The sequence below is a fragment of the Taeniopygia guttata genome, chromosome 19, assembly GCF_048771995.1.
Source record: "Taeniopygia guttata chromosome 19, bTaeGut7.mat, whole genome shotgun sequence".
Classification (NCBI taxonomy): Eukaryota; Metazoa; Chordata; class Aves; order Passeriformes; family Estrildidae; genus Taeniopygia; species Taeniopygia guttata.
The window spans coordinates 8,119,954-8,147,554 of NC_133044.1; the positions used below are offsets into that span (position 1 = coordinate 8,119,954).

Below are 27,601 nucleotides of genomic sequence, written 5' to 3' on the forward strand. Positions count from 1 at the left end.
GGGCATGGAGGAAAACCTCTGCTGAGGCTGACTCCTTGTTGCACACCCAGGGCCGACCCCGGGCTCGGCTCTGTTCTTTCCTTGCGGCTGGCTAGATAGAATTGGATTGCAAAATAAGCATTTTATTTTTCATATCAATTTGCTGGACAAATTTTCATTTATAACACTCCCTCACACGGAGGGGCCTGTGGGACCCTCCCTCACAGGGAGCTGTGGAGCGCCCCTCACGCGGAGCTGCGCGCTCCGTGCGCGGAGCGGGCCGGGCTGTGCGGGCGGCTCCGGCCGCTCGGGGGCGCTGCCCCGCCGGGCACGGCGGTTCCCCCGGAGCGCGGCCATGGCGGGCGCGGCGCGGCGCGGGGGCAGCGCCGTGTACCGCTCCCGGGACCCCATCCGCAACCTGCGCCTACGGTGAGCGCCTGCCCGGCCCCAGCCCGGCTCCGCCGGCCCGCACAGTCCTGACGCTCCGCTCCTTCCCCGCAGGGTCCGTATCCAGCGGGTGGCGCCGGCCGGGCCTCTCCTGCCGCGGCTGCCGCCGCTGGCCGGCCCCGAGCGGCCGGGCCGGGCCGACCGCGCCGCCGATGCGGGAGCGGGGCCGCTGCGGGTCACCGCGGCCTCTCGGGCAGGCGCCCGGAGACCCCCGGAGGAGGACGAGGAGGAGGAGGTCGAGGTGGGGTGGCAGGAGAAGCTCTTCAGCCAGGTGAGGGGGCGAGAGGGGCTTGGCGGAATGGGTCAGATCGGAGGGGATCACGGGGATCATCCCGTCCGACTCCCCTGCTCAGGCAGGGACCCCACAGCGCGCTGCTCGGGCTTGTGTCCTGAGCTGTGGCTTTGAAATACCTCTAGTGAGGGAGACTCTACATCCTCTCTGGGCAGCCAGGGCAGGGCTTGGTAAACGCACAGGGAAGAAGTTCTTCCTCGTGTTCAGGTGGAGCTTCCTGGGTATCGGTTCCTGCCCGTTCCACTTGTCACATTGCTGGTCCCCAAGGAGCAGAGCCTCGTTCATGCTCTGACCCCTCCTTGCGGACGCTGACAGACAGGTACCCTCTGTCTCTTCTCGAGGTTGAACAGCCACAGCTCCCTCAGCTTTTCATCATAAGGAAGGTGTTCCTTGATGAACTTTGTCACCCTCTGCTGAACCTGCTCCAGGAGCTCCACGTGTCTCCTGTCCTGTCCAGAACTGGACAGGCTTGAAGGAGCTTCCTGACACCCCCTTTTCTGCACCTCACTGCAGGTTCCTTGTTTCAGGGCGAGCTACTGTGCCCAACCCAAGGCTTTCCAGGTGGCCATCGGTGGTGCTGGTGGCTGCCACATGCATGAGCAGTGTTGGAGCTGCTCTGGAGCTTGGGTTATTTGCTGGGATTCCCAAAGGTTCTTGTGTCTGGGGTGGCTTTGGAAAAAAGCTGAAAAATATTTGTGGCTTTGCCAAAGCTGGTGAAAGGCAGCTGTTGTGCTTTACCTTTGGTGCTGTCAGTTTGAGGTGGATCTGTACCTGAATGAGTCAGCCTGCCAGACTCCCCTGGACTGGCAGTACCATGAGGAGATCCGGAAACTGGAGAAGGCTGGAGGTCGGAAGAACTGTCGCATCTTCACCTACACTGACCACGACCGATTCACCAACCTAGAGGAGGTACCAGCTCTTAGTTACTCAGTGTTCTGTCAAAACTTCCAGTCCTACTGCAGAGGGAGCATTTCTTTGTTCTTAGCTGGGCAGATACCCTGAGTGCAGGAGAACACACTGCTGCAAAGCAGTTTCCCCTGGCGCCTCAGACCTGGGGTGGGATGTCCTTGGTTCAGAGCAGTGGTCAGGACAGCCAGAGGGACTTGGCTCTGTAGGAGCACTGCTCTATAGGAAGCTTGCTGGCTGGAGTGAGCTGTATTTTGCCACCAGAACAGCAAAGGAATTCTGCAGTCATTTAGCAAGTTGTCCTTGCATGTGGTTGTGTGCATATCTGTTCCCTCCTCTAAGAGGAGAGCTGTGTTTGGGAAAGATGTCCAGTTAAGCTAGTTCTTGTCTTTTCTTCCAGCTCTGCCAGAAGGTAACTGACTTGGATCATGAAGTGCCATCACATCTGGTCGAGAGGATGGCCAATGTGAGGAGGAGAAGACAGGACCGTAGGCCTGTGTGAGTTCAGACTTGGGCTTGGAGCTTGTTCATGCAGCTTTCGTGGTGCTGGTGCCCCAGCTGTGAGTCAGCCTGGTCTGTGGGAGCTGATGGCCCATGCTGTGTCACACGTGTAATCCAGCACTGTGACTCCTCATTATGGTGGGTTTGGTGCTGCTGAGGTGAGCTGTGACTGGTGCTGTTCTCTTGTTGACAGAGAAGCAAGTTCTCTGAAGTCAAAAATCATCACCTGGGAACCTTCAGAAGAATTTAAAAAGAACAATCATGTAATTAACACACCTGTCCAGACCATGTACATCATGGGGGACTTGGGACCTTATGGGAAGTAAGTAAAATTCTGAAGTGGTCATAATTTTCCAAAAGAAAATCCATCTTTCCTCCTTACTCAAAACTCCTGTTTCTTTCATTAGTTAAGGGGGGAGAATTCCAAGAGCTCAGTAACATGGGCTGCAATTTCTTTCTGCCACTTTCTTCAGCTGGGAGATAGCTGAGTATATACATCTAAAAGGCTTCTAAACCAATGTAGGAAAGTATGCATGTGCTCCCTTCTGTACCCCTTTACCGAGTTCCTTTACCAGCTCTGCTGTTCCGGAGCAGAAGAGTCCATGTTCTCTGTTTAGACTGTGTTTTCCTGGTGTCCTCCTTCAGACTTGGTCACAGGGAGTACGAAAATGTGCTTTGCACAATCAAGGTGGATGGCAATGGGGTGATCACAGTGAAGCCTGACTTCAATGGCACCAAAGGAGCTTACAGGTGAGTGGGACAAGGCTGGGACCTCTCCTGGGACTGGGGACTAGGGGCTGAAATGGCTGTTTCCTGGTCACCCTTCAGGCAGGGGATCATCACTTAAATTGAGAAATATTTCATTTGTTTCAGAGATTTCTAGAAAAATATTATTGTGTGCTTACGCTCAGTGTCTCTGTGTGTGTGCTATGTGGGGCTTTGGGGCAAGTCTCTAGGGTTGCAGGTTATCATGGAATCGTGGAATGGTTTGGCTTGGAAGGGACCTAGAAGCCTATCTCATTCCACCCCCTGCCATGGGCAGGGACACCTTCCAGTATTCCACATTGCTCCAAACCCCATCCAGCCTGGCCTTGGGCACTTGCAGTGATGGGACAGCCACAGCTGCTCTGGGCAACCTGAGCCAGGCTCTCACCACCCTCTGAGGGAAGAATTTCTTCCTAGTATCCATCTAACCCTGCCCTCTGTCAGTTTGAAGCCATTCCTCCTTGTTCTATCACTACCTCCCTTGTAAAACTACGTTATGCACGTGGCTGATGCAAGCAAGTCTTCCATTTTGAGGGAATGATGCTGGCAGGTACTTGGGAGCAAGGAGAGAGCTGTGAGTGCCCTTGTCTCACTGCAAGAGGTAGAGGGGACACTGCTGGGTCAGGAGGGCCCCATTGATGCCATTATTCTCTGCATAATGGGGGAGTTTTTCCCATGTGTTTTGGGGCTCTGCAGGATTGAGCTGGATGGAGAGAAGCGAGAGGTGTGGGAATACACTATTGAGAATGCATCTGCCCAGGTGCAGCCTGAGGAGGAGGAGCGTGAGCAGTGTGTGTTCAGAGAAGTAAGTACTGGCCACAGAGCATATTCACGAGTTCTGAGTAACAGAGGCAGCTCAGATCATCATGGAGATGGAACTGATGGTGCTCTGCACACCTGAAGGTTCAAAATGTCACTGCCCTGAGCCTCGTCATGGTCAGGGATCTGAGAACTGCAGCAAATATCTTTGCTTCATCCCTTATTCCTTAAAGAGACCTTGTCCTGCCTCTGGCTGCAGTGCTTTAGAGAGTGAGAACTGATGCAAGAAACCACTCAACTCCGTGCCTTCCTAGTGTCACCTGCCAGTGTTTTTCCTTCCCTTTTGAGCAGTAGGCAAACCCTTTCCTTAATCTTCCTCTTGTTGCCTGTATATTTATTAAATGATGTCTTGTTACCTGTAATGTCCCAGGATATTAGGATCCCATTTCACGTCTTGATTTTTCTGAATTGACTTTTTGTCTCTTGACAGTTTATGAAAGTACTTTTTGGTTTAGATTTTTACTTGTGCATTTCCTTACTGGTTTTGTGGTCACCAAGGAAATCATGATTTCATGACACTGATCTCTGCCTGGCCATTTCCTTGGAATAGTCTGTACCTGTGTTTTTCAGCTATCATTTAAGATCTAATTCTTCAGAGCTTCTTTTCCCTTAAAACTAGTCTTGGAGAACCAGATCTGAAGTTCTGTGCAGTGTTAGCAGTTATACATCTGTGTTCTATTAGATACTTACATTCTCCATATGTGTTGTAACAACCCCACATATGCTAAGCCTGGTAATGATTTGAGTTTAAATTACATACAGTTAAAGTTTTGCAATACATAACAGCAGATATAATCTAAATGGCACTCTTTTTTTGTTGTTGTTGTGTGTGTTCCCAGCTGTACGGGCGGCACAGGGATTACCTCAGTGGGCTCGTGGGCTCAGACTTTGAAATGGTGAGTTCCAGAGGCACTGGCAGGGAGTGGAGTTCTGTTATCTTTGGGGTCTGGTGACCTGCCTCCCACAGTTTGCACATGCAGCACAGTCTCCAAAGACTGTTTTGCTCTGGGGTTGGCAGCTTTTACCTTGTGGCTTCAAGCAGAAAAGTGGGTCAGAAGGGACAAGTGGCAGTGGATTTGGGGTCTGCGGAGATCCATCCTGCCCGTTCAGGGCCTGCTGAACACTACAGTCTCTGTTAGGCTGTGTGCAGTGCCTCAAGGCCTGTGACTGTAGTGCTTTGAGACGGAAAGAGGGTTTATGTCTTCAGGGACAGTGATTGCTGTTAACTTCTTCAGTGTCAAACAGCTCTATGTGCCACTTTGTGCAAATAAACAGCCCCTCAGACTCATGCAGTTTCCATTCTCACTGAATTATCCAAACTGCAATATTTTTTTTGCTCAAATATTGTTTGACAATACAGTGAATACAAATCAGTGAAATACAATACAAAACAGTGAAAGTTGTGCTTTCCAATGATAGAGTGTCTCAGTGCTTCCCCCTGCTCCCTCATCTTGGGCAAATGCAGGAACATGACAGAAGCAGGGCTGTGATTTCTGCAAGTGACTTCTCACTGTGTGTTATATCGATCTTGACATCTGTAAGACACTTATTTACAGAACAGTAAATTCTTGCAGGCTGGGCTTTGGGGGGTTTGGTCTCTTTAGAGTCTCTTTCCAGTTGGACTATACACTTCTGGAAGTGATAGGACAAATCATGCCTCCTCCCTGGCCAGAACAGTAAATCATTCATGTCCGAAAACCCATGAAATACTTGTGTGAGATATTGTTGGGAAGAAATTGTTGAGGTTGCACCAGTGGTTGTTCAGCTCTTTATCTTGTTTGTCTGCTAATTTTTCCAGCCTCTTCCTGGTACTCTGAGACTTCTTGTGAATGGAGAAATAGGTGAGTCTTTATTCTAAACACTAATAGGGGCCAATGTGGGTGTGCTAGGATGGCTGAGGGTGTGACCCAAGGATTTTTGAATCCCTAGATTCAAGAGACCCTAGAATCCTTTACTTTCTCCTTCTCCTCCCTGTTTCCTGTAGATTAATCCCTTGAGAGGCATTTACAGGTTGGAGGTTACAAATGCTGTAGCTGTTCTAAGAAGGCCTAGGTCTGAAAATAGGAAAGCAGATTGCTATAATATCTATTAATTTCCCAAAGAAACCAATTAAATGTGTGAACTCCCTCATCTGGTTAGTGAGACAGAGACAGGACTAGTCTGGAGGAGGAATCTTCTCTGTGGGTTATCTCCTGTTACTTTGAAGGCTTTTCCCAGCTTCCTGCAGTAACTGATTTTTCATGAGGTTCTTGGTGGTGGCTCTACCAAAAATCTACAGTGAATGCTGGAATAATTTGTATGCAATCAAACAGCTGAAATTAATTTCTCTCTTCTCAGTTTCAGCTCAAGGCTATGAGTATGACAACCTTTATGTGCATTTCTTCCTGGAGCTGCCTAACCGTGAGTATTCACGTTCCCAGCCACATCACAGCAGTGGAAGAGATGAAACAAGCTTTGGCTGGTCCATCAGACCAGCTCTGCTGGGAGTCAGCAAAAATTAATGTTGAGGCTGGGATCTAGTCAGAGGCCTTCAGAGCTAAAATGGCAGAACTCAGCTCAGGCTGGGACACAGAGGTGGTGGTGACCAGTCTAGCCAAACTTAATTCCTTATCTGGCTGAGAACAGCCTTCCTGTGCTCCCCACCACAGTGACCTTGTCTGATTTCAGTGCTTGCCATCATGCTTTGTGCTGATATTAACATATTAAATTTTGATGGATAATAATAATAATATTAATAAGGCTCACAGCACTTACATGCATATCCTGCTGCATGTTTAATTCTCCTAAAGCTATGGCTCTGCCTCCTCTCTCTGGATATATCTATCAAGATACCACTTCTGCTACTCAGTACATTTAGATAAGTCTCTGCTTTTCTTTTGACATGAGATGATGCTTTTCATGGACAGTTCAGGGTGTTCTAAAGAGCAGAGCCTGGAACAGGACAGGGAAAAGTCATATGAGGAGCAGCTGAGAGAGCTGGGGGGGCTCAGCCTGGAGAAGAGGAGGCTCAGGGAGACTTTCTCACTCTCTACAACTCCCTGACAGGAGGGTGCAGCCAGGTGGGAGTCAGGCTCTGCTCACAGACAAGTAACAGGACAAGAGGAAACAGCCTCAAGTTGCACCAGGGGAGGTTCAGGTTGGGCTTGAGGAAGAATTTCTCTATGGAAGGGGTGGTCAGGCGCTGGAAGGAGCTGCCCCGGGCAGTGGTGGAGTTCCCATCCCTGGAGGTGTCCAAAGAATGACTGGACGTGGAACTCAATGCTGTGGCCTGGTTGACAAGGTGGGGATAGGTCACAGGTTGGATTAGATGATTTTGGAGGGCTTTTCCAACCTTAATGATTCTATGAATGTCAGGGTGGGTGACATTACTTTTTACCCCAGTCATCAGGGACTGACATTCTCCTTTGAGCTGTTCTGGTTTGTGAGTTTGGCCTCACCCCAAGCCTTCATCTTCTCCTGTCCCCTGCAGAGTGGTCAAGCTCCCCGTTCCAGCAGCTCTCAGGAGTGACACAGACCTGTGCCACCAAGGCAGTGGGCTGGGTAAGGACACTTTCAGACCTGCTGAGCCATTTGAACAGGCAGTCTCTGGAGTGGAACAAGCTACACATGCATTCAGAAAATGTCCTGAGTTGGGGGCTCCTTTCAAGACCGGAGCATATTTGGGATTCTCCTAATTCTAATTATACTTGTCATTTTTTCAAGGAGCCACCATCTCCAAAAACTAAACCAAATAAAGCTACTCCCAAGCATTTTCTGGAATCTCACTTTTTTATTCATACTTGCTGACTGATTGCCTTTGGATCTTTGATTTTTGTGTTCTCCAGTTCTCTCTGAGTTAACCAAGCATTGTTCCAACTTGCCTGGGGCATGAATGTGCAGAGACTGTACATCGACTTAGAATTTTATCAGCTTTTTAATGTGTTTTATATGTTTTCATATTACAAAAATAATTACATACAACATTTTAGTAATACCATTGTTTGAGGTACTGTGCTTGGCTTGGCTTCTCTGGAGTTTGAGGCTGCCCTGTAGTTATGCAATTGACTGAGTTTTCATTTGAGGTGTGTCACTCCCCTTTTCCTTTATTTTCAACATCCTATTCCATTGACATGGCACTAGGGAGTGTATGCAGGTCCATCCTGCAGTCACATGTTTGTTAGTGGGATGGAATTGATCTTTTTGGGCAGCATCACCTGTTTTCTACCATTAGTTCCTTTCTCCCAGCTCTCTATGCCCTCTGCAATGCTGGTGATAAATTCTTTTGTCCAGGAATCTGATCTCTGCCCTGTTCTTTTTCTAGGATAATGTGGCATACTTCTGCTATCCCTTCAGTGTGGACATGTTTTACACCCAAGAAGATGAAGGTGTGTTTCCTTGTTACTCTGAAATCCTTTGGTCTCACTGTAGCTGTCATACTGTCTGTCCTGTTGGAGGTGACAGGACAGAGGGAAATGCTTCTGGTTCAACAAAAGTTCACCCTGTCACCACACAGCCCCTGGACACATCCTGTGTTTGCCCTGCTCAGGAATCCATTAGCATTTTTATGGATTCATTGATGTTGCCCTGTTTCTAGGCTGCAAGCAGCTTTATCCAGTTGGAAAGCTACTTGGATCTTGGCTTGTCTCTTTAAACCTGGAGTGCAGGGCTACGTTGCTGTGCCTGCACAGAGCCCTGGGATGCTGCAGCTGGAGAACCAGGCAGCTAAAACTCTGTACTGAGTCTTACATTTGTAGATGTGCTCAGTGACCTGTATAATCCCTAGATAGTTCATGTCACTTTGAAACTTCAGCTCTATTTTAAGCTGGGTTTCTCTGCTGCCTGTTCCTGCTGCTTCTTCACCAATCCTATTGCTCTGTGGATACAATTGCTAGGGACAGCTCTGTGGCATGCCTTGCCACTTGAATCCAATGTACACTTTGGATCTGGGTATTCAACCAACACTAATGAATTTTCAGACTAGAAGAAACACAATGGGTTTGTTTCACTGTGGAAAAAAGAAATGCTTGGAGATATGTAGGAAAATCTAAGTTAATATTCCCCCAATGGCAATGGGAAAGGTCGGAGATAAACTGGTTCTGCTGTTTGGCTTCAGATTGTTCATTGAAGATTATCTTGTCTGCTCAAAGATAATTGACAGCCCACTCTGGACTTGCTCTTAAAGAATTTTCCCAATTTTTTATCTTCAATAATTCTGTTTTCAGCCTCAAATCTGAGGGTTCAACTTTTATTGGGGAACCTAATCAACCATAACTCTTTGTTAATTGTTGTAGAAGAAATACAGAAAGTACCGTGGTGGAAGGGTACTGGAGTGTGTTCAGAGAGGGAACAGAACTGGGGAAGGGTCTGGAGCACAAGGAATAGCTGAGGGAGCTGGACAGACTCAGCCTGGAGAAAAGGAGGCTTGGGGAGGACCTTCTCACTCTCTACAATTCCCTGACAGGAGGGTAGAGCCAGCTGGGGGTTGGGATCTACTCCCAGAGAACAAGGGGCAGGACAAGAGGAAACCTCAAGTTGCTTCAGGAGGGTTCAGGCTGGAGACTAGGAGGGATTTCTTCCCATAATGGGTGTCAGGCACTAAAAGGGGCCTGCTCAGGGAGGTGATGGAGTCCCCATCTTTGGAGGTGTCCAAGGAATGACTGGAGGTGGCACTCAGTGCTCTAATCTGAGTGACAAGGTGTGGATTGGTCACAGGTTGAACTCGATGATCCTGGAGGTCTTTTCCAAGCTAAATGATTCTCTGATTCTTTGGCTTCTACTAGTGGAGTTGGGCATTTAGCATTCTTTTTCTCACTGGTAGTCTCCTTCCCAAAGCTGTGACCTGCTCCCCATCTTGCAGACAGTCTCCCTCAGTGGCCTGTTCTCTACTTTGAGGTCCTATCCCTGGATTTCTGGCAGAGGTATCGTGTGGAAGGATATGGGTCCTTGGTGTTGCCAACATGTCCAGGTAAAGCATCCTTGGGACATTGTGGTAATTGTCTGGGAGAATGAGTTGAGTGATTCCTCTTGGGAAGTGATTTGGTGCAGTCAGCTGTCTGGGGTGCAGCAAAGAATGTGAGGCTCATCTGGAGCTGCTGCCCTTGATCCTTTGATACTGCCATCATCACATCTGGTGTGATAAAGCTCTGAGGTGATGCTGTGCATCCGTCTGTACAATGGCAGTAACCCTCTGTGTCCCACGTGGGATCTGGAGTGACCCCTGTGTGTTATGAGGAGATGCTGCTGTTGGGCAGAGGGTACTTGCAGCATTGGCTGTGTGACTAGAATGGGCTGACTCAATGGGAACATGCTTTTAGAACATTTCTGATACTGTGCAGTGTTTCTATTTCTAGACGGCTGTGGCTTGGGTCAGCAGGTATCCACCTGCCTTTGCTGTCCTCTGTGACTGAATAAATCACAGGTCACAGCAGCTAAGCTGTCCTCTTGTCCTGGGCCAGGTGTCCACACGCTCACCATCCCCACCTGGCGTCCTGTGGGTCTGGGACCCGTTGCTGAAATGAGGAGGTTTTTCATTGGGGGATCTCCTGAGCTGGAGGACTTAACCTACATCCGGATACCATCGACCTTCAAGGTGGGCTCAGCTGCAGAGCAGCCTCTTGCCAGGATGTGGTGCATTTTGCTCTTGGGTTCAGGTGTCTGTGGTCAGCCTGAACCAGATTTGAACAATGATGAGCTGCTGCTCCTGTTCTTCTCCCTAAAGAAATGTCTGCTTTGTGATTCTTGTAATCCTGGGCAGAGGAATGAGCAAACACTGAGGCAGAGCTGTGCCTTCTGAAGGGTAAGCAGCTCAGAGAGGTAGGGAAGCAGGGACCAAAGCCTGGGCTTACCCCTGCCTCTACAGTGTTTGTCAGTTCAGCATTTGGTCTGTAGGCTTCTCCTTGGTTTCTGTGAGGAATTTGGGCTGTATTATGCCTGGAACACCTTGCAGAACAGAACCCTGAAGCAAGAATCTAATGGGTGTGAGGCAGGTAGAAACTTCATGTTCTTCAGTAAGTTGCAGAGGTGGCTGCTGGTGTAATGAGCAGGGTGATGTTAGTGGCACCTCTGTGTGGGAACAAGCCCTGAAGCAGTTGTTGGAACCCTGCCCAAGCACTGCATCATCAGCTTGCAAGTGTTTAGATCCTGCCCTCAACACAGCCTGGAACTATGTGCCCTTCTTGCCAGCCTTGCAGGGAAGGGAAGACTCTGCCCACAGGAGTTTGTGGTCTGGTGGAACATGCTTGTTTTCACTGTGGGGTTACTCTAACCTGCGCTATCCCTTCAGGGAAAGCGCTTGAGCCGCTTTGGTTTCCGGACAGAGACCACAGGGAGCGTCACATTCCGGCTCTGTTGCCTGCAGCAGTCCAGGTGAGTGCAGCAAAGCGAGTATGAGCTCCATCAACTCCATCTCCTGTGCTGGTTTTGGCAGCCCTGACCTGCTGGTGTCCTTCTGTGCAGAGCCTTTCTGGAGAACAGTGCCCTGAGACAGCGCATGCAGAGTGTACTGGACCGGCTGGGAGGCTTCAGCCAACAGAGCTCTGTCTACAATGTTTTGGGTAGGACCTTCAGTGTCATTCTGTCTTGGTGAACTTTGGCTCCCTTTTTACAGAGTGGGCAGGCTATTTCAGGATAATCCATTACTGTGGGAGTGATTCCCCTCCCTGTGAGCTCTCAAAGTCCATGGCAGAGGTTAAATGTTCTGCTCTGAGCTGGAAACTTCAGGAGGCATCAGCTCTGAGCAGGCAGGAGGTATAACCACTGTGTGAGGGCACAGCCTGGACTAGGCTGCCCAGTCTTGCCTGGCACTGGGCAGAGCTGGCAGCACTGAGACACAGGCTCTCTCTGATTCCATCGTGTACAGAAATCGGAGAGCAGCAGGTGGGGCAGCACCAGGTGCTTTGGTGGTGTAACCTGTTCAGGGGGAGTGGGATCCTGCACCAGGAGAGATGATGTTCCCTGAAAAGACTCATCCCTCCCCTTCCCTGAGGCTATCTCATGTATTCTGGCCTGCTGTCCCCTCTGTGTTGTAGAGGCTTTCCAGCGGGCACGGCGCCGGATGCAGGAAGCGCGGGAGAGTCTTCCCCAGGACCTCATCAACACTTCTGCCTCTGCTGTGTCCCAGTCACTGGAGCCATGAGTGTCACCTCTGCTGCTTGGAGCACTTGCCATCCTCCCTCCAAAACAAGATCCCACTCCTCAGTGGGAGTCCTAGTGCTGGTGCCTGGAAGCTTCAGAAGCCCTTCCTTTGTTGCTTGTTTTGGATGGGGAAGGAAGCTCAGAATACCTCCAGACCCAGAATTTGCATTTCCACAAGTATCTGTGGAAGGAGCCCTTTTTTCCCGGGCCCTTTGTTACCAGACAATTTGTCAAATTTCATCTGAAATACTGGCATGGAACCTGTGAACCCTGTAACACCTTTTCAGGGATTGAAAAGGAAATAATGAGAAACATTGGTAAATTTAGTTTTCTTCTTAGAGAAGAGGGTGATGCTGAAGGTCCAGGCATGGATGCTGTTTGAGATTAATGGAATGACTAGATAACTTCTTGAGAAATGCTGATAATTGTTGTTAGCTGTTGTGTACAGAGCAATCAATAGTAAAATTAATCCATCCGCCTCTACCTTAAGACTGATTCATTCCTAGAGAGAGAGCTCTCTGCCACATGTAATATATTAAATTAAAGCAAAGGAAGACAAATGGAAAACTGGACAAAAGGATTATATTCTGCATTTTCTCGTGTGTCCATAAGGTCTGGCTCTGCAGTGGCAAGCAGGAAGTTTCTTTGTTCAGGAGCACAATTGGAAACACACCTTCCCCTTAGTTCACCACAGAGCTTTTGGGGGTTGGAAGGTTTGCAGACAGTGAGAGCAGTTGATAACATTTGCACAGCAGCTGAACTTTGAACTGTTCAAGCTGTTCATTTGAGGTTGATATTTGTTGGTGGTTTGCTGTTGCATCTCTGATTGCAGAACACTGTGGTGCTTCCTGAGAAAGCTTGTGTTTACCCACTCTTTACCCAGTTTCTTCTGTTATTTTCTCATTTTCCCCCCATATTTTTATTTCTGCCTCAAGTTCAGAGTAACATAGCTCCCTGCAGACTGACAGTGCTGTGCTGGTGTCCAAGGCCAGGTTGGACAGGATTTGGAGCAACCTGGAATAGTGGAAGGTGTCCCTGCCTGTGGCAGGGGATTGGAATGAAGTGAACTTTAGGATCTCTTCCAACCTAAACTGTTCCATGAATCTATGATTCTATGGCTGGAATGGGGTCATGCATTTACAGGGAGATTGAACAGGAGATGGGCCCTGGTGACAGGCAGGAGGGGACACTGGTGTCCTCCCTGGAGCCATGAGGAGGTCACTGCAGGGAACTGTCCCTACAGTTCTCACCAGAGGGGTGCCCATACAGGGAAAATCAACAGGAGAAGTGAGAGGAAGGACTGTTGTGGGTGCACAAGAGCTTGGGATGGGTGGGCATAAGTTAACAAGACAGGGGACCCCTGAACTGAAAGGGGAGGGCAAGAGAAGCCTGCAGCAGGCCCAGGCCAGGAATTGCTGCAGGTTCCTGGGTGTCCCAGAGTGGGTCTAGCAGTGAGACTCAGGGCTCCATGCATGGCTGGCAGCCCCCAGCTCTGGCTACACCAGCTGCAGCAGCATAGCTGGTTTCTCTGGGGCTTTGTCTGCTTCTTCCTTTGAGCAAACTGGAGCTATGATGGGTTTTTGAGAGCCAGCTGAACTTCCAGCTGAATGGGTATCTGTCCAAGACTGAATCCAGCAGCCTCACCAGTGCTTTGGGCTTTGTGGGGGCAGGACTCAGCCCAAAGGTCCTCAGGGCCTTCCAGGGTCGAATTGAATGAGCTGTGCAAACCGAAGGGAATGGCAGGAATGATAGCTTGGTGGAGGAAAAGGATGTAGGCAGTTGACAGAGCCTGGATGATGCAAATCAACATCCATTAGAAGTTCCAGTGTAAATGTAACAGAAAAAAAAAAAATCCTAGAGATGAATCATTCACATGATTGGAACAGCTTCCCACCAAAGTCAGACTGCAGGAATGGGTTTTGGTCTCAGTGGAGGAAGGTTTGGGCTGTGATAACTCCAAACTGGGGACTTGCCAGGAAATCTCAAATAGTGCATTAGCTTGGCCCCATCCCAGGACTGGGGATGTGCACCAGGAGTTGCATCCTTCCGTTGTGAAGGATGCTGGGGTGTATGGATGTGTACCAGGAGGGTGTTGGAGAAGGACGCTGGGTGTGCACAAGGAGGAATGTTGGAGAAGGCTGTTGGAATGTGCACCAGGAGGGGATTTTGGGGAGGACACTGGAATGTGCACCAAGAGGGATGTTTTAGAAAGATGGTGGGAATATGCACCAGGACAGGTATTTAGGAAGAATGCTGGGATGTGCACCAAGATGGGGGTTTGGGATGTGTGGAGCTGCAGCAGAACCATGTACTGCAGAGATCTGTCCTACCCCTGGCTGGTGTGTGGGGAGGGGAGCAATATTTTATTTGCACCACAGGGTTTAAGTGGTGATTATTAAATCCCTGCTGGAGGTTAATTGTTAGATCAATATGTTTTAATTTTAGCCGCAGGGTTGGAGTAGAGAGGAAGGCTTCCGGCAGCAAAGGGAAATGCTGGGCTGCTCTGCCTCTCACCCCCCACTGCTGTTTTATTAATGCTCACTGTTCTCCCAAGGTGCAGCCCACATTCTCTGCAGTTAATGCCAGTATTTCAATGCACAGCAGAGTGAAGCTGACCTGAGCAAAATTCCACTTCATTGGATCAGTCAAGAAATAAATGTCCATGTGCCCTGTTCCAGCACTGAAATGATTGCTTTGGTTTGATTGAATATCCCTCACCACTTTGGTTCGAGCAGGTTTTTAAGTGAATCCTAGTGCCGTGCAGGCTGGAGATGCTTCCCTTTCTCTCTCATCTGTCAAAATCATTTTCTGGAGTAACACAGAATATCAGAAAGGACTGACAGAATCAGACTCATGTATAATTTATTCACAAGTTCTTGTACTAAAAATCATCTGACTTTCACAACAGTTGGCAGGATTTCTACAATGCGTGAAAGTGAAACTTTTCTTGGAGGTGTGCGATTCCAGGATGTTTCAAGCCTTCCAGATCCGAGAATGAGAGAAGCAGCTTTTGGGGAGGTGGGAAAGGTGGGGTTCCCATGGCTTTATGTGACCTTATAAATCCAGAAAGGTCAGGCTGAATATCAAGGTATAATGCATGAATTTCTTCAGGCAACGTAACAGATGACACACGCTCATCTCTGAAAAACCTGAGAAATGTTTTTCAACTTGTTTCTTACATAAAGACAGAGAATACAGATCATCCCTATCATGTATTTTCTTTTTTCTGTAGGAAATTTTCCTGTGTAGGGCATTGGCAACAGCAGCTTGCACTCTGAGCGTGTTGTCAGGCTGCTACTGGAAGCATGAGGAGGTGGAGAGAGCCTGTGATTCCTTTTAGGTGGTTCTTCTTTCTCTGGGGGATTCCTGTCGCACTCTGACACTCCTTGGAAAATCTTGTTCCCTCTGCTCATGTTCTTGTGAGCGCCATGATGTTCTTTCAACTCTGGACATGGGATGAGGAATGAGAGATGAGACAAGCTGTGAACAAAAGGCTGAATTGCCTCTCCTCCTTGTTCACCTCTCTTTTTCCTTTGTTTACCTTCTCCTGTCCCATTTTGACTTTTTTGGCCATAGCACATGGCTCTTTGCAATTTTCCACCCCCATCCAATGCCTTTCTGAGTGTCCTGCCTCAGCTTCTGCAAGTCATAGCACAGTTCCCCTTCCTCTCAATGTCATCTCCCTGTTTGCTTATATGAACTTTCCTAGAGTCGAGACAGGAGTCCTGTCCCTGGAAAAACCATGGGGCAGCATCTTCCCATCCTTGGACACATGGGATTGCAGCCTGTGTGAGCTGTCCAAAAGCAACTTTTAATGGCTGTTGGCATCGAGACAAGCATCTGGAGCAATTGCCACTGGCATACCTGCTTCCCTCCAGCAGGGAGAGGGAACCTCCAGCTGGATCCACTAGAGACTGTGCTCACATGGACCTTCTCCTCTGCTGCTCCTGCCCTCCCTGGCATCTCTGTGTGGGCATTGAGTGGGATGAGGGGTGAGTCTCCCTTGCAGGGAGGTGGTGTGGAGTGGCCCATCCACCTCATCCCTTTCTTGCCTCTGAGATCCTGTCTCTCCTATGCCACAGGACTTGGCCTGTGTTCTTGGCGCAGAGAATGCCTCCCTGGCTCCCTTAGTGCTGATGTGCTCTGTGGCTCTGGCCTGTTCCTCCATGAGCAGCTTTCCAGCCTAATCCTCGACAAACAACTTTCAGCAGCATTTCCAGGATCTCTGCCTTGTCCCTCCAAAGTGAATAGTGTCCCTGAAATGACAGCAGTGACTGAAAATGAGCGAATGAGCAGCTTCAGGTGATTTCTGATCCGCAGCCAAGCTGCGGCTCAGGGCCGCACTCTGGATTTTCATCACGTTTGCACTATCAGCCTTGCTCCGAGCCCAGCACTCGCTTTTCTCTGTGTTCTGTTGAGGATTTATTCTGCACCCCCTTGTGTGTGTCTGAACTCTTCCACTGGCAGTTATTCTGTCTCTCCTGATAGAGGCAAGTCCTTGAGAACGACAGGATTGATCTTGGATCTGCTGCAGCTGCAGCAGCCATCCTCTGTAGCCTCTGCTCAAAATACCTCTGTAATTCCTCTAGTGTCTTTGGGTTTCTGTGCTGCATTTTGGGCTGCCTAACACCTGAAAGTCCATGCATACTCTGGGTGCTGCAGACATAGGCACTGTTCCAGCGAGCTGTGCCTCGGCTCCCTGAATTTGCAAGCCTCTGTTGCCTGTAGCACAAATGAGGAGCTGTGTGACCCTCTCCATGAGCCCCTGCATGACCAGGACTCTTGGCAGGCTGATCACCCCACAGCCATGTCTCAACTCTTTGGGTCAGATCAGCTACAGTTTGTACATCCTTCCATGAGTGAGACCATCCCTGGCACTGCAGTGATTCACGGCAACAAGGTCTGTGTCCCCCTTGCTGGGGTGGAGTGAGCCCCTACCATAATAAGTTGCAGTAAATAGTGCAGCACCAACAGGAGAAATGAATCCATCACCTGAAGTGGGCCCAGTGCTTAAGTTCCATCAATGAGACCCCTCGGCACAATGGGATCCTGCTCCTGCACTCCCAGCTGAGGTGTCCACTGAACATCAGAGCTCTTTAAAGGCACCTGGATGGTGATGGCCAAAAAACCTGTTCCTATTCTTAGCATGCAAGGAGCTGTTTTTCAAGCTAATACATGTATGTGCTGGGAGCAGGAGTTTCAAACCTCTGGGAGGGAGATGGTCCCTTGCTCTGCCAGAAGCCTTGATTCTGATAGTTAGGAAGCAAAGGTGGTAAAGGGATGGATAACGGGTAATTAGGGGAAGAACACGCATGGGATAATATGGGAATATTGGGGTGACCCTGATGCTATCCCAGGGGGATGAGCTCTGTCGGAGGAGCGGGAAGGGAGCCCGAACCCCGCGGTACCGGGGTGCCGGCGGTACCGGGGGATGAGCTCTGCCGGAGGAGCGGGAAGGGAGCCTGAACCCCCCGGTACCGGGGGATGAGCTGTGCCGGAGGAGCGGGAAGGGAGCCCGAACCCCCCGGTACCGGGGGATGAGCTCTGTCAGAGGAGCGGGAAGGGAGCGCGAACCCCCCGGTACCGGGGGATGAACTCTGCCGGAGGAGCGGGAAGGGAGCCCGAACCCCCCGGTACCGGGGTGCCGGTGGTACTGGGGGATGAACTCTGCCGGAGGAGCGGGAAGGGAGCCCGAACCCCCCGGTACCGGGGGATGAGCTGTGCCGGAGGAGCGGGAAGGGAGCCCGAACCGCCCGGTACCGGGGTGCCGGCGGTACCGGGGGATGGAGGGGTACCAGACCGACCCCGCAGGTTCTGGCTGGAGCCGCCAGGGGGCACCGCGGCCCAGAGGCGCGCTCGGAGCCCCGGCCGGGTTCACCTTTGTGGGGAGGGAGAGGGGGGAGCGGGGAAACCGGGGCTGTGCGGGGAAACCGGGGCTGTGTGGGGTAACCGGGGCTGTGTGGGGTCGCCGGGGCTGTGCGGGGAAACCGGGGCTGTGTGGGGAAACCGGGGCTGTGAGGGGAAACCGGGGCTGTGTGGGGAAACCGGGCACTGCAGGGTAACCGGGGCTCTGTGGGGTAACCGGGGCTGTGTGGTTACGGTAACCGGGGCTCTGTGGGGTCTCCGGGGCTGTGTGGGGTAACCGGGCACTGCAGGGAAATTGGGGCTGTGTGGGGTAACCGGGGCTGTGTGGGGTCGCCGGGGCTGTGCGAGGAAACCGGGGCTGTGTGGGGTAACCGGGGCTCTGTGGGCTCGCCGGGGCTGTGTGGGCTGGTGTGTGCCGTGTGCGGGCCAGCGCGGCGTGAGTGGGGCTGCACGCAGAGTGAGCCGTAACACCCGTGGGGCAGACCCCAGCCTTTGCAGCAGGGTACCCCAGAACCCCAGCACCGGGCACCCCAGGGATGCTGGACGCTGTCGGACTGCGGGACCTGCGACCTGTGACCTGCGGCTGGATCCAAGGGCTCCAGGACCCTGCAGGAACCTGCAGGAACCTGCAGGCCTCGGCTGTGGGAGATCCCGCTCCTTTTTAGCCCTGGCAGCAGGGAGGGAGAGGGGTGTCTCCCCAACACTGCCAGTTTCCCCAAAAGGGGCAAACTGGCAGCATCTGTCTGAACCCTGCTGGCACTTCTCTGCTCCCCTGCGGGCCTGGTTTTGGGGTCCTCAGAGTGGATCTCCCGATATGCCCTGCTTGTCCCCAGGCTGGGGGTCAGAGCCTGAAATCACGGAGTGCTACTCCAGCCCCTGCCCTCTACCACCCCCTGGTCCTCCCTCCGGTGCTTTTTCTTTATTTCTTTTTTTTCTTTTTTTGGTGCATTTTTATTTTTTAATTACTTCACGGTTGGCGCTGCAGAGCCGCCTGGGATTGCAGGGGGTCTGTCCCGTGGGGAGGATTCTGCCACAAAACGAGGGGCAGTGGGGACCACTGTGGTGTCCAGTTTGGTCGGGCATCAGAGCTCCCAGCAGGATCACTTGGCTGGGAGTTTGGTTTGGTCTGAAAACACCGGGAGGATGGAGCTGGGGTGATGCCAGCGAGGGGCTGAGGGGGTGGCTGTCGGGGATGATGGGCAGCTCTTGGGGTGCTTGGGCAGCTCTGAATGCCCCATCCCTCGCCGTCTGCTGGAGCCGCAGCACCCCTGCCATAGCCCCAGGGACACCCAGGGGTGGCTCTTGGCTGCCCTGCTGTGCATCGCTCCACACCCTTAAGAGCAGTGTGATGTGATGACCCACAGGTATGACCTCCCCAGGTGTGATCCGATGTTATTCCCAGATGTGACTTCCTCCTGTGGCCTCCCAAAGTGTGACGCCCCTTGGCTGTGACCCGCATCTGTGATATTTTCCCCGGGGCACCATCCCCCCACGGTGACATCCCCTTATAGCCGTGACCTTCCCAGCTGTGCCATCCCCTCCTCCGGCCGCCTCTCCGCGATGTGAGACCCCCAGGTGCCGCCTGCCCGCAGTGTGACCGAGGTGTGGGTGTCCCCCTGCCCGTGTCCCCCCGCCGTGGCCGGGTCCCCGCGCTGTCCCCCCGCCCCTCTCCGCAGCGCTGCACGCATGCTCGGCGCCCGCCCCTCCCCGCGCTCTGCCCGTTCCCAGCGGCAGCGGGGCAAGGATGAAGGACCGGACCGGGGAGCTGCGCGCTGTGAGTGCGGGGCGAGCCGGGGATGCGGGGGATGCGGGGGGTGCGGGCAGCCCTCCGCCCCAAGCCATCTCGGCCCCCCTCCCTGAGCAGGGGCCGCCCTGCCCTGAACGGCGGCGGCGAGGGGGCTGGGAGCAGGGGATGAGCCCCCCGGACATCGCTGGGAGTAGAGGGGGGGTTCCCCGGGCTGCGCCGTGCGCACCCCGCGGACCGCGCTCCGGTTCTCCGTGGCGCCGGGCGGTGCGAGCGGCGATGTGCACGGTGCCGGGGGGCCGCGGCGGCGGAGCAGCATCAGCGCTGCGAGACCGGATACAGACGTGTATTCGTGCCGGTGCGGGCGGGCGGGGTCGCGCCGTGCCCACCCGGGACCGCGCCGCGCCCGCCCCGCTGCGCTCCCGTTTTGCGTGTTCATCCTCCGGCGCAGCCGCTGCGGCGGGGCCGGGGGGCGGCCGCGGCACCGCGGTGATGCCAGCGCCGTGCCCCGGGCTGTGCGGGAGGCCTCGGCCTTTGTGTGCGGCCGCGGCCGCTGCCGTGTCCTCCCGCGGAGGCCCCGGGCCCGGTCCCGGAGCGCGGGCGGGGGGAGGCGGCGGCTGCGTGCACGGAGCAGCGGCGGAGGGAGCCGCCGGTGCCGCCGGTGCCGCCGGTACCATGCCCCTGGGGCACCCCCGGGGCCGCGGTGCTGCTGCTGCCCACGCGTGGGGCCGAGCCCCGGGGGCAGCAGCAGCGGCCGGAGGGGCAGAGCCCGAAATCGCGGAGTGCTGCTCCAGCCCCCGCCCTCTACCACCCCCTGGTCCTCCCTCCGGTGCTTTTTCTTTCTCTTTTTTTTTTTTTTTTTTTTTTTTTTTTGGTGCATTTTTCTTTTTTAATTACTTCACGGTTGGCGCTGCAGAGCCGCCTGGGATTGCAGGGGGTCTGTCCCGTGGGGAGGATTCTGCCGCAAAACGAGGGGCAGTGGGGACCACTGTGGTGTCCAGTTTGGTCGGGCATCAGAGCTCCCAGCAGGATCACTTGGCTGGGAGTTTGGTTTGGTCTGAAAAACAGCGGGAGGATGGAGCTGGGGTGATGCCAGCGAGGGGCTGAGGGGGTGGCTGTCGGGGATGATGGGCAGCTCTTGGGGTGCTTGGGCAGCTCTGAATGCCCAGGGCTGACTGTGTGTGCCCAGGGCTGGCTGTGGATTCTGGGGGAGGAAGAGGCTCCCCTCGGAGCTGCCTCCCCACTCTGCCTGGAAAACACCCAAACATGGGGCTCTGTCTCCACCACCAGCACAGGCTGTGAAATGGGATTGGAAAGCAGGCTTTTTAATAATAATAGTAAAAAGAAGCCTCATGAATGTCCTTTTGGCAGCCGTTGCTGGCTGAGAAGTGATGCCATGGAGTATTTTAAAATTTCTCTGTTCCTTTAAATACGCCTTAAGAAAAATAAAATGTGTTTTTGCCTCACTCCTGCTGCTGCTCCTTATTCATCAGCCTCATGCTGAGGGTGCAGCATTCTTCCTGGGGACTCCTGGGGATGGAGGAATGCTTTTGAGCATCCACTTGCCCTGAATATGAGTGGGTGCCCCCTGGCAGGACTGCAGTGAGTGAGGCAGCATGGATTTACACCCGTGGTGCTGGCAGACACTAGGGAGGAGCAAGATGCTGCAGTGGACCCGGAGTCAGGAGCGTTTGAACTTGTATCCTCTCTGCTGCCTCATTAATAGCCCGGGTTGGTTCTTCCAATGTTAATGCAGTGTTTAAATTCTGCCAGGGATGATAAAAAAGAAGGATTAATAAAAAAAGAGCTGGCATTGTTGGAGCAGAGGAGGGGATGCAGGGCAGTCGCTGCTCTGCAGAGCAGGAGCTCCATGTCTTAATGGGATTTTTAAAATGGTACTTGAAATTCAAAATGCTAATCCCGGCTCTTTTCTGAACCTCAGCTCTGGTTTGGATCAGACCTGCTGGAGCTTATTCAGTGCCCTTGTGGAAGTAGTGCCCCCAGGTCTGCTCTGGACCGGGGGTAAGAAATTTAACTTAGAGATAAAACATGTCCTCTTGTTGTGGAGGAGAGCTGCTGAGGATGGGCCATGCAGGATGCCTTGGATGAGGCTGAGCAGAGCTTTGTTTAAAGCTGCTTCTGTGCAGGTGTCCAGCTGTGGCTATCAGTGGTGTTTCCTGCCCCTCTGGAGTGGGTCTGGAGCTAATCCCGTTCCCCAGCCCCCCCAAAAGCAGCCCTGGTGAGACGGCGTGTACATGCAGGATTGTGAGAGTCCCGTGGTGCTGCATTGTGCCATAGAGCTGACAGCTCAGTTTGAGTGAGACATTGGGATTTCCAGGATGTGACACGGGTCCAAATGGTAAAATAATTATGAATGGTGTTTGGAGAGTGAGAGGAAGTGAGGGAGATGTGCCAGCGTTACAGGATCGCAGAGTGGTTTAGGTTGGAAGGAGCCATGCAGTTCCTACCCCCCAGCCATGGGGAGGGCCCATTTTTTGGGGTGCTCTTTCCTCCTGTGCCTGTTGTTCATCTCCACAGCTGTTTTTGTGTGCATTTCTCCAGTGATGTTTGTGTGTTTGTGCTGTGCCACAGCCCTCCCCAGCTGGCTGAATCCCCACTCCTGACATCCAAATCCCTGCTCCCAGCGCTACCTCCTGCCAGTGGGAGTTGTGGGAGGTGGGAGTTAAAAATAAAAGGAGAGAGGAAGCGAGGTGGGCTCTGGGTCCGGCTCTGTGGATGCATTCTGTCCCCTCCTGTGGCAGTGAAATCTGCAGCAGGGCCCCAGGACTCACAGCCTGACCTCACTCCATCCCTTCCTCTTAATTCCATACTGTTCCTACTGAGGCTTTCTCTCCTGGGGGCACAAATGTGAAGTCGACCACAGTTGCTGTTTGCAGAGGTCAGGTCTTGTGTGTCTCCATCTTTTCCAGAAGCCCCCGGCTGCAGAAGTCCCTACAGACCTTGGAGATGAATATATTCACTTGTTTAGATGCCGTCTTCCTTTCTTTTTTTAACCCTCTTCGTTGCCAGAAGTGCTTTAGAGCTATTCTGTTCAGCCAGAAGGGTCGCACATAAATAATTCAGCTGTCCTGTGTCCCTCCCGGTCGGGAATGGGGCTGTCACATGGCAGGTGACAGCCGGTGGCTGTGTCCGCAGCTGCGCCTGCTCTGCCTCAGCCTGACGGCTTTTAGCATCACTGAAATGCTGGTTTTTTGGGGGTGGGGAGGAGCAGAGCTGCCGTGGCAGGTCAGACATCATGGCTGCCCTTAGAGCATTCCTGATCCCGCCAGCACTGCGGCAGGGAAGCTGCTCTGCCTGCTGCCTTGGGGTCCTGGAGCGGGAGGAGTGAGGTGCTGATGGACCTTCACTGCTGGGGTCTGCTGGGCTGGGCAGCTGGGCAAGGAGGAAGGTGACAGGAGTGATGTAGATCAGCCCTACATGCCCCTGTGTGAGATGTTCTTGTGTTCCTGTGCTCCTGTGTGAGATGTTCTTGTGTTCCTGTGTGAGATGTTCTTGTGTTCCTGTGTGCGATGTTCTTGTGTTCCTGCATGTTCCTGTGTGTGTTCTTGTGCTCCTGTGTGAGGTGTTCTTGTGTTCCTGCATGTTCCTGTGTGAGATGTTCTTGTGTTCCTACATGTTCCTGTGTGAGATGTTCTTGTGTTCTTTTGTGAGATGTTCTTGTGTTCCTGCATGTTCCTGTATGAGATGTTCTTGTGTTCCTGTGTTCCTGTGTGCGATGTTCTTGTGTTCCTTCATGTTCCCGTGTGTGTTCTTGTGCTCCTGTGTGAGGTGTTCTTGTGTTCCTACATGTTCCTGTGTGAGATGTTCTTGTGTTCCTGTGTGAGACGTTCTTGTGTTCCTGTGTGAGATGTTCTTGTGTTCCCCAGCAGTTGTGGGGTCCTGGGTGTCCCTTGCCACAGGGATGCTGTTCACAGCAGTGGGTTCACACCATGGTAGGGCAAGCCAAAAACCGGGAAAACCTTTTCCTGTGCTCTAAACATGGCTGCAGGCAAAGCTCAGACTCTAGGTGGGCTCTGGGTGGTCATATCCCCAACCTGGGAGGGGCCTGGTGGGGTGATGGACAGGGTCTGAGGGACAGACAGACCTCAGAGGGGACACTGAGCCCCAAGGTCCCTTGATTTGTGTTGGGGAGCTTCAGGTCTGGTGGTCCCACCATGAAGTCAACTTAAATACAGGAATACTCTTGACCCACTGAGACCTGGTGTTAATCTGTGGGCACCAGAGAGTGATAAGGGTGATAGTAAGCGCAGGCAGATACATCAGCTGTGCACTGGATGTCTGAGAGGATGCAGCCAAAAGGGTTCAGTCTCACGCCCGTTGTTTTAATCGAAGTGTCTTTGTGTGTGCGCTGCTCGGAAGCTGTACAAATGTTTGTTTTGCCATGTATCTCCCCATTAACAAGATTTCTCGGGAAATATGCAAAATTATCACTACAGGCAGAACATGTACAGTAAGGCTCATTAAGCTAAGCACTGTGATAAATTGCTTCTTCCAGAAAATTATGTATATTAGCAAAAAGGAGGAGAGTGAGCCCAGGTGGAAGGGCAGGAAGACAAGAGTGTGTGGTGTTGTTCTGGCTCCAGGTGACCTGAGCACGCCTGCCTCAGGGGAGTGTCCTTGCACCACGGTGTCTGCAGGATGGTCCTGGGGGAGATGAGTGGGGAGGGGAGGGCAAGCAGAGGACAGCATGGGAAATGGAGATGGAGCAGTGCTGTGTCAGGACCAGACCAGGCACAAAGCCAAATAGGCTCTTTGCTGAGCAAAAATATGAGACGAGGCAACTGTGGAAGCACAAGGAGTAGAAAGTTTTGCTGAACTGAAAGAAGGGGAGAGGGCAGGGGTGATGTGTCACAGGCTGCTTGCACCTCTGCACCTCTGCCTGTGCCCCTGCCTGCAGTGGCCAGAACCAGGGCTGGTGTTGGGAATGTGGGCATTGCTTTTCCCCCCAAATCAGGGAGCAGACTTGTGGCTGTGAAAAGGGGACAGGCTGTGGCATGTGGTGTGTCATGGGCTCACAGAGTGGTTCGGCTTGAAAAGGACCTTCAAAGACCATGTGGTTCCTGCAATGGGCAGGAACACCTTGACTAGACCAGATTGCTCTGAGCTTTCTTCCAGTCTGACCTTGAACACTTCCAGGGATGGGGCTGACACAGCAGACAGACTTCAGGATGCTCAAGTCCTGCATGAGAGATGTTCTGAAATATCTTTCAACCTTTTTCAGTGATGCTCTGAGTATTTTCTGTAGTGATGGTGCTGCTGTCCCCCTGTCTCTTCCTCCATCACTTTTTGCAGGAGTGATGGAAGTAGTGAGTGGAGCCCAGGACATCTGCTGGCCAAAAGCTTGGGGACATCCAGAGGAGAACAGGAAGTCCTCCTGCTCCAGCAGCCCTGGAGAGCTCAGGCTCAAGAAAAGTTTCCCCTCAGTTGCCAAGGAACCTTCAAGGAACCACATAATCCAACCCTACTGCCATGGGTTGGGACATCTTCCACTAGACCAGCTCCTGACTGGTTGTGGAATTCTAAATCTCCTTCCCAAATTGTGTTCATTTGCTCTCTTTCTGCAGGAGAAGGTTCCTCCTCCCTGCTGCCTCCTCCTCCTCAGGCATCCACAGGCACCTCAGGATAGATGTCAACACAGGAGACACACCTGGTTGTGCAGCATCAAAATTTGCTGCAGGGTGGGACTGAACTTTCTGTTAACAGTGCAGTTTTCCAGATTCTGGTGAATACTTCCAGGTCTAGGTTTCTTTTCATAGGAAATAACTAAAAATGAAGTTTTCTGCTCACTGTCCAGTGAGGTTTCAGGAGAGTGCTGCCACTTCCATGCTGCTGTACTTCTGCAGATGTGTGGTGCAGGTTTTCCAGTATGAGCTCTGCCTTTTTCTCTGCCATTGCTGGTGTTCCATCAGGTTCTGTCAGACTTTGGGTTTGTGCATGAAATTACTGTTTGTTTTGGTTTTCCAGAGGACCCTTGCCTTTTGGGAGGATCAGTGTCACACCTGGATCATGCTGAGGTTCTTTTACAGCGACTGACAACATCACCAGAGAAATGTCATTGAGCTTTCATGGTCATGTGAGTGGCCTGGTTTGGTGGAAGGTGTCCCTGCCCATGGCAGGAGGTTGCACTGGAGCATCCTTGAAGGTCCATTCCAAATCAATATTCCATGAGTGCCTGTTTGTAGATGGGGCAGTGAGATTTGAAGGATAACCATTTTGCAGACTGTGTTGATCCCACAGCCACGGGACTTGTGGTGCTGCCTGTGTCACCTTCTCTGCCTGAGGCTCTCCTTCTTTTTTCTCTGACAGTTTCCTAGGACAGGCTGCAGTGTCACTAGTGGGCATCACCAGGGCTTGGTGATGTTGGCAGACACCAAAGCAGGGTGATGATCTCGGCAGAGACCTCTCTGAGGGCTGACCCTGCTGAATGGAGTGGACAGAAGAGATGAGTGCTGTGGCTGCAGGTCCTTCTGCTGCCCATGGGAAGCTCTGGTCTGCACAGGAGCTGTAACAATGATGATGCCACTTGGAGATTGTTAAGAAATTAATTTCAGATTATTTAAGTCTGTTTTTAACCAAATCATTCTTCAGCCATGACTGTAAGTTTATAAAGTACTGGCTGTAAAGTGTGGGTGCTTTTCCAGTAGGTGATGGTGCTGTCCATGTTTCAGAGCTACAGGAGGAGGTCAGTGTGTTCAGGTCGTTGCCCTCTCCAGGACTGGTGCCAACTCTGTCACCTCTGACACTTGTTCTTCAGAGTTAAGGAGAATTTTACCTGATTGCTTTTAAAACTGAGCTTGAGAGTGATCATGGTTCTGATAAAAGGTTTAGACTTTTCCCAAAGGCTGGGAATTATTTTGCAGGAATGCAGGCAAGCACCTAAGGACAAAACTCTTGGAAATTGTGTTCTTCCTTGCACTGCTAGTGTTGGAAATTGGAAACACCACCTGACTCATGCAGGTGTTGCTGAATGCTGAAGTCATCTGTGCCTTGGACTTTTATTCATAAAAAAACTTGTTAATGGGAAGGTATGGGCTGGTTTTGGTGCATATTAGAATTATAGAGTTGCTAAGGTTAGAAAACCCCTTTAAGATCCAGCTGTTTTCCCCAGCACTGCCAAAGGCAGCACCAACCCCAAGTGCCACAGCTACACATGTGTTAAATTCATTCAGGGATGGTGACTCCACCACTGCCCTGCACAGCCTGTGCCTTGGCAACTGGGCTGGAGAGCCCTTTCCATGGAGAAATTTTCCCCAGTATCCAACTAAACTTGCCTTGGCCATTTCCTCTTGTCCTGTCCCTTGTTCTCTGGGAGCAGAGCCTGACCCCCACCTTGTTCCATCCTCCTGTCAGGTGTTGTAGACAGTGAGGTCCGCCCTGAGCCTCCTTTTCTCCAGGCTGAGCCCCCCCAGCTCCCTCAGCTGCTCCTGGTGCTCCAGATCCTTCTTCCCCAGCTCCATTCCCTTCCCTGGACACACTCCAGCATCTCATGATCTTCTTGTTGTGAGGGGCCCAGAGCTGACCCCAAGATTTGTGGTGCCTCAGGAGTGTCCAGCACAGGGCCACAATCCCTGCCCTGGTCCTGCTGGATGCTTTATTTCTGATACAAGCCAAGTGCCACTGGCCTCTTGCCCACCTGGGCTTATGTTCATCTACTCCTGGCCAGCACCCCAAGGCCTTTCCAGCTTTTCAGTGACTCTGCCCTCAGCCTGGAGCATTTCATGGGGTTGTTGTTACCCTAGTGCACTTGGCCTCATTGAATGTCACAGAATTGGCCTTGGTCCATCGATTCAGCCTGTCCAGATCCCTCTGCAGATCACCCAGCATCTCACCCAGCTTGGTGTCTTGCCCTGGATCCCCTTGTCCACGTCATTGCTGAAGCTGTTAGACAGGAGTGGCCTCAAGGCTGATCCCTGGAGAGCAGCGCTGGTGACAGGCTACCAGCTGGATTTGATGCTGGAATAGGACACAGCTGAGTTTGGGGCCTGTGTGCCATGGAATGGCCAATTTATCATGGTGCAAATGGTCTGCAAAAAGTGCTGAGGCTGAGACCAGAGGTAGTTTAAAGCATGGTCTGGGGTGGTTCAGCTCTTCAGGGCTGTCTCCTGGGAGCACACCCCCTCTGGCTGTCCTTATCCTGAGCTTTGGCACCA

General features: G+C 52.1%; 2 protein-coding genes across 4 annotated transcripts in view; both read left to right on the forward strand.

Moving 5' to 3' along the window:
• Positions 1-257: 257 nt before the first annotated feature.
• Positions 258-12,304, forward strand: MKS1 (MKS transition zone complex subunit 1). Its single transcript, XM_012568614.5, has 17 exons — positions 258-408; positions 481-697; positions 1,472-1,627; positions 2,025-2,122; positions 2,319-2,447; positions 2,771-2,875; positions 3,587-3,695; positions 4,549-4,605; positions 5,508-5,550; positions 6,047-6,109; positions 7,179-7,249; positions 8,010-8,073; positions 9,546-9,653; positions 10,144-10,277; positions 10,971-11,053; positions 11,144-11,241; positions 11,716-12,304. Exons 1-17 carry the CDS (start codon positions 335-337, stop codon positions 11,820-11,822), a joined length of 1,716 nt encoding a protein of 571 aa, XP_012424068.5. The 5' UTR covers positions 258-334; the 3' UTR covers positions 11,823-12,304.
• A 7,005-nt stretch (positions 12,305-19,309) lies between these two features.
• Positions 19,310-27,601, forward strand: part of STX1A (syntaxin 1A) — a 73,882-nt gene continuing 65,590 nt past the window's right edge. For 2 of the 3 annotated variants that reach the window (XR_012058661.1, XR_005982234.2), the window contains exon 1: positions 19,310-19,460. Coding sequence is in view for 1 of the 3 variants with exons in the window: in XM_030288206.4 (XP_030144066.1) it covers positions 19,431-19,460 (30 nt within the window). In the remaining 2 variants the exon portion in view is untranslated. The remainder of the gene's footprint in view (positions 19,461-27,601) is intronic. The other variant, XM_030288206.4, reaches the window with a different exon arrangement.

Coding starts and splice junctions, on each gene's coding strand:
- MKS1 (XM_012568614.5), top strand. CDS start 335: ATGGCGGGCGCGGCGCGGCGCGGGGGCAGCGCCGTGTACCGCTCCCGG. Junction 2,876..3,586: donor GGCACCAAAGGAGCTTACAG/GTGAGTGGGACA, acceptor GGGGCTCTGCAG/GATTGAGCTGGATGGAGAGA. Junction 4,606..5,507: donor TGGGCTCAGACTTTGAAATG/GTGAGTTCCAGA, acceptor TAATTTTTCCAG/CCTCTTCCTGGTACTCTGAG.